Here is a 5,819-nt window from a genome sequence, read left to right on the forward strand (position 1 = left end):
ATGGATAAATGTGAGGAGACCAGGACCACACCACTACAGAGTTTACCCTAGGCACATGAGATGGATATTGTAAAAGAGACCAGCTTTTTGACCACCAGGCCTGATGACTACAGTGAGCCTCCCTCAACCCCTGAGGCAATATCTGTGATTTCATGACCATCTTCACAAATAGATAGCATTTAATATTGCTACAACTCTGTGAAATCATGATAGATCAGTGCTTACCAACCCTGTTTCTTTCAAACTAGTTGAAGTCAGGTGATGTTGTAGAGCTGATAAAAGGAGATTTCCATGAGTGACCCACTACTGGGTACAAATGAAAGTGTTTTGTCGATGATACGAATATCATCTGTAAACTGAATTTTTTTTTCTTCAGTTTTGTCAGGATTAAGGAAGTTGGAATCAATCCATAATTTCAGATCATAAATACAATTGACTTGGGAATATCCAGGGATTCACCAAGAGGAGCTGGAATCTGTGTCCAGGAATAGTGTTGTCTGGGCTGACCTTCTAAACCTTCTCACCCTGACCACCACTGGAAACGTGGAAGCAAAATGACTGAATGAATGAATACATTCTGTGAATGAAGTGGGAAAAAGAACTGTGGTGGATGTAGAACCGAGATAAACGTGAGTGTCATCTGCATAACAGTGGATGCTAAGGGCATTTTCCACCAGTGATCTGGCCAATAGGAATCTGACATACAGAGAAAGGGAGGTGACCAAGGATTGAACCTTGAGGGACACCGTGTATAACAGGGGCAAAAGAGCATGTATGTTTACCAATGGTTATATAGTACTATCTATCTGAGAGGTAAGATGCAAATCAAAGCTGAGCCAAGCCACAAATAGCGAGAGGCATAAGAGCAGAATTCCATGGATAACCATGTCAAAAGCTGCACTGAGATCTAACAAAATAAGATTGATGATGGCACCAACATCAGTAAAAGGGACTAGATAATTAGTGAGTAATTTTCATCATCGGTTTTCATTGAAGAAGGGTCCAAAAGTCTGAGACCACTAGTGAAAATGCTTTTATTTTACATTGAATACCAGAATTTTTATTAGAAATTATATTATCAGCAATAACTTTTCTACTGAAAAGTAGAATCTTGTAAATATTTACATGAATATCAGAATTTCTTAGTGTTTGGTATGTCCCGCTTTTGCTTTAATCACAGTGTGTACTCACGCTGGCATGGACTCCACAAGTTTTTCCAAAGTTTCTGCAAAACCTGTCTGAACACATGCTTGAATGGAAAGGATAAGACTCTGACTTTTTATATAAAATTAACAAGATCAATATCACAAATTTGCTTGGATTTAAATCGTGACCTATAAATGCAGAATCATGAATACTGAACATTCAAGATATGGAACATTTCCTTTCTTTGTTCTAAAATGTATATAATTTGATTAATTCCAGGTTTAAATAAAAAGAAAAACTTCCCAAATTTTCTCATTGTGGTCTCAGACTTTTAACCCTGCTGAGTGTCAGTGTTCTTGTATATACATCCATACACATTGTCCAAAACACCTTCATGAAAGAACATTTATTAAAGCAGAGTCAGTTTGGAATATTCGCAGAGTTATAATTAATTTAATGCACCTCCTAAACCACGGGTAAAACAGACCATAAATAACAGGATTAATGGTGGAATTAAGATAAAGTACAATAAAGACTTTCAGAAATGTTTCTGTCTGTAGTTCAATAACATCACCTAATAAACTGAAAATAAAATACGGAAGTAAACACATCAGAAACACAGACACTAAAATGCCCAGGACTTTAGCTGCTTTTCTCTCAGATTTCATCGAGTGTGAGGTGATTTTCTGTGTTTTAGGCCGTGTGTGATTATTAAGCTCTCTGATAGCAGTGGCATGTTTCTTAGCAATCACAAACACTAGAGTATACAATATGATTATGATAGAACATGGAAATATAAACGTTATTACAAGGTCAATTACAGACCAAACCTCATTTAGAAAAAGATAACATTCTCCAGGACACATTACAGAACGTGTGAAGCTTCTGTTAAAATAACAGAGTGATATGTTATACACCAGAGAAGCACACCAGTTGGAAAAAACCACAATGCTCATAGTTCTCCTAGAGATTGTGTTCATGTAGAGAAAGGGGTTTGAGAGAGCCAGATACCGATCCATAGCGATCAGAGCAATATTATAAATGGAGAGGCTCGTGAGAATATAACCAGTCATCAAAAAACTGATGCAGTACCGCTTATCAAAAATCCAACATGACTCAATGGCCCAGATTAACACCGGCGGTATCACTAGAGCACCGATGAGGAAATCCGACACCGCTAGAGAGAGCACGAGCAGGTTTGTTGGTGTGTGAAGCTGCTTGAAGTGAAGAACAGAGATGATGACGAGAAGATTTCCACACACTGTTAGAAGAACCACAGCAGCTGAACACACGTACAGTAAGATATAAACTGCAGGAGATAAGGATCTCTCTGGACAGGAGAAATGCTCACAGAGATCAGACTGGTTAAACTCCGTCAGGTTCATGAATACATGCATTAAAAAAATGTAAAAGTCTCTGTTACATTATGGTGAAATGAATTATAGGTCAGGCAACTCAGATGTTTTTATAGTTTAGAAATTAAGCACGCCCCCAAGTTTGATTGACAGCTCAATGAATATGATGTCATGCCTTGGGGAAACAAAAGGCCACAGAAGGCATTAAGCACAGAAAAAAACACCTAGTATTACGTGATTCTTCAGTTTACAAGGAAGAAAACATTAACGGAAACCAAGGAATAAAAAACACATGAAGGCCACAAAAACTGCTTGAGCTTAGAAATGTTGCAGTGTGGATAAAGTGAAAATGTGATGAATGTTGTAAACGTGCGGATGAATGTCTGATCTCAAACTACATCAAAAACAGTATTTAATACACTGGACTCCATATATAAAACACTGGCATTTGTTCTCATGATAATCATGAAAATTTAACTCGATTCCCGCCTCTGTCCTGTGTGTGCGGACCTCGCTTGTTCTCTCTGTGCTGCAGGGGTTTCCTTCGGGTACTCCGGTTTCCTCCCCCCAGTCTAAAGACATGCATTGTAGGCTGATTGGCATTTCCAAAAATGTCCATAGTGTATGAATGTGTGTGTGATTGTGCCCTGCGATGGATCGGCACCCCGTCCAGGGTGTACCCCGCCTTGTGCCCCATGGTCCTTGGGATAGGCTCCAGGTTCCCCACAACCCTGTAGGATAGAAGTATAGAAGATGGATGGATGGAAATAGAGTTGGCTCAGGTATGTCTAGGGATTCTCCAGGAGGGTCTGGAACGAGGGGCCGGGGATAGAGAAGTCGAGGCTGACCTTCCAATACTTCTCACCACAACAACCAGCAGGAAAAGGAATTGATGAATGAATGAATACATACATGATCCATGATTGGTGTGGGAAGAAGAGCTGTGGTGGTCATAGTATGGAGATAAAGTGTCATCTTTATAACAGTGGAAGTTAAATCAGAAAAGAACCCACAATAAATGTCAGTGCATAGACTGAACATAAATTATTATTTGTACTGCAATGCCTCCAGTATTAATTTTGAACATCCATCCATTTTCTGTACTGCTTATCCTACACAAGGTCACAGGGAGCCTGGAGCCTATCCCAGGGGATTCGGGGCATGAGGTGGGGGACACCCTGGATGAAGTGCTGACCTTCTACACATTACAGTGAAAAAAAAAACATATGAAAGGTGAGGAAAATCCTAAACTTGTAGAGCTCCAACAACAAATCAGTGAGTTAAATAAGAATAAAGCAGAGGAAAGGGAAAGTAACACGCAAAAAATACGTGTACATAATATGAGAAATTTGTTTCAATGAAAATATGTTCTAAAACATAAACTGAAAGAATAGTAGTAAAAACTGTCCAGTAGGAAAAACTCCAGTTTTCACTGAAGTTGAATTTTTACTTTATTTTTATTTTTAACATCACACTTGTTCCAGATAAACTTTGATATTTTGAGTATGTCAAAATTGCTGCATACATAAGGCACATTGTTTAGTGTGTTTAATATTGTAATGTGTTATTAAAATGCCTAAACAATTTGTTTGTAAACAACTCTGTTTTAAATTTGTATGTGGAAATATCCAAAGATGTGATCCTCCTGTCTCACAAGTACAAAACACATTCATGAAAGAATATTGATTAAAGCAGAGTCTGTCTGGAATATTCGCAGAGTTCTAATTAATTTAATGCACCTCCTAAACCACGGGTAAAACAGAGCATAAATAACAGGATTAATGGTGGAATTAAGATAAAGCACAATAAAGACTTTCTGAAATGTTTCTGTCTGTAGTTCTATAACATCACCTAATAAACTGTAAATAAAATACGGAAGTAAACACATCAGAAACACAGACACTAAAATGCCCAGGACTTTAGCTGCTTTTCTCTCAGATTTCATCGAGTGTGAGGTGATTTTCTGTGTTTTAGGCCGTGTGTGATTATTAAGCTCTCTGATAGCAGTGGCATGTTTCTTAGCAATCACAAACACTCGAGTATACAATATGATTATGATAGAACATGGAAATATAAACGTTATTACAAGGTCAATTACAGACCAAACCTCATTTAGAAAAAGATAACACTCTCCAGGACACATGACAGAATTTGTGAAGCTTCCATTGAAATAACAGAGTGATATGTTATACACCAGAGAAGCACACCAGCTGGTAAAAACCACAATGCACATAGTCCTACTAGAGATTGTGTTCATGTAGAGAAAGGGGTTTGAGAGAGCCAGATACCGATCCACAGCAATCAGAGCGATATTATATATGGAGAGGCTTGTTAGAATATAAGCAATCATAAAAAAACTAATGCAGTACCGCTTATCAAAAATCCAACACGACTCAACTGCCCAGATTAACACCGGCGGCATTACTAAAGCTCCCACAAGGAAATCCGACACCGCCAGAGAGAACACGAGCATGTTTGTTGGTGTGTGAAGCTGCTTGAAGTGAAAAACAGACACGATGACAAGCATATTTCCACACACTGTTAGAAGAACCACAGCAGCTGAACACACGTACAGTAAGATATAAACTGCAGAAGATCCAGATCTGTCTGGACAGGAGAAATGCTCACAGAGATCAGACTGGTTAAACTCCGTCAGATTCATGAGGTCATGCATTTTAAAAAAAGTCTCTGTTACATTATGGTGAAATGAATTATAGTTCAGGCAACTCAGATGTTTTTATAATTTAGAAATTAAGCACGCCCCCAAAGTTTGATTGACAGCTCAATGAATATGATGTCATGCCTTGGGGAAACAAAAGGCCACAGAAGGCATTAAGCACAGAAAAAACCACCTACTATTACGTGATTCTTCAGTTTACAAGTAAGAAAACATTAACGGAAACCAAGGAATAAAAAACACATGAAGACCACAAAAACGTCTGGGTTATGCATGTAACCCTGTTCCCTGAGAAGGGAACGAGACGCTGTGTTTAGCATAACAATATGGGGAGCACCTCTTGTGCACGACCGGCATCTGAAGCTTGTGTAAAATCATGCCTATTTATAGGCCTGCCATGATCAGGTGATGTGGCAATTAAGCGCGTCGTGTGATATAAATATGGCACCTGTGAACTGCGCCATCAGCCTCTATTATCTGAAGCAAAGACGCAATTCACAGGCCTGCCCTGGTATGACAAAGCTACGCAACGTCTCGTTCCCTTCTCAGGGAACAGGGTAACCCAGACGTTCTCTTTCAAAGGGAACTTTGACGTTACGTTTAGCATAACACTATGGGAATGAGAATACCTACTCCGTCAT

General features: G+C 38.9%; 2 protein-coding genes across 2 annotated transcripts; both read right to left on the reverse strand.

The window, feature by feature from the left end:
• Positions 1–1,141: 1,141 nt before the first annotated feature.
• On the reverse strand, positions 1,142–2,543 carry LOC128618083 (trace amine-associated receptor 13c-like). The gene has a single exon (XM_053641486.1). It carries the CDS (start codon positions 2,541–2,543, stop codon positions 1,539–1,541), a length of 1,005 nt encoding a protein of 334 aa, XP_053497461.1. The 3' UTR covers positions 1,142–1,538.
• A 1,590-nt stretch (positions 2,544–4,133) lies between these two features.
• LOC128618077 (trace amine-associated receptor 13c-like) lies at positions 4,134–5,331 on the reverse strand. The gene has a single exon (XM_053641473.1). The coding sequence runs from the start codon at positions 5,173–5,175 to the stop codon at positions 4,171–4,173; it is 1,005 nt and encodes a 334-aa protein (XP_053497448.1). The 5' UTR covers positions 5,176–5,331; the 3' UTR covers positions 4,134–4,170.
• Positions 5,332–5,819: the final 488 nt, after the last annotated feature.

This window comes from Ictalurus furcatus, chromosome 2, assembly GCF_023375685.1.
Source record: "Ictalurus furcatus strain D&B chromosome 2, Billie_1.0, whole genome shotgun sequence".
In the NCBI taxonomy this organism is placed as follows: Eukaryota; Metazoa; Chordata; class Actinopteri; order Siluriformes; family Ictaluridae; genus Ictalurus; species Ictalurus furcatus.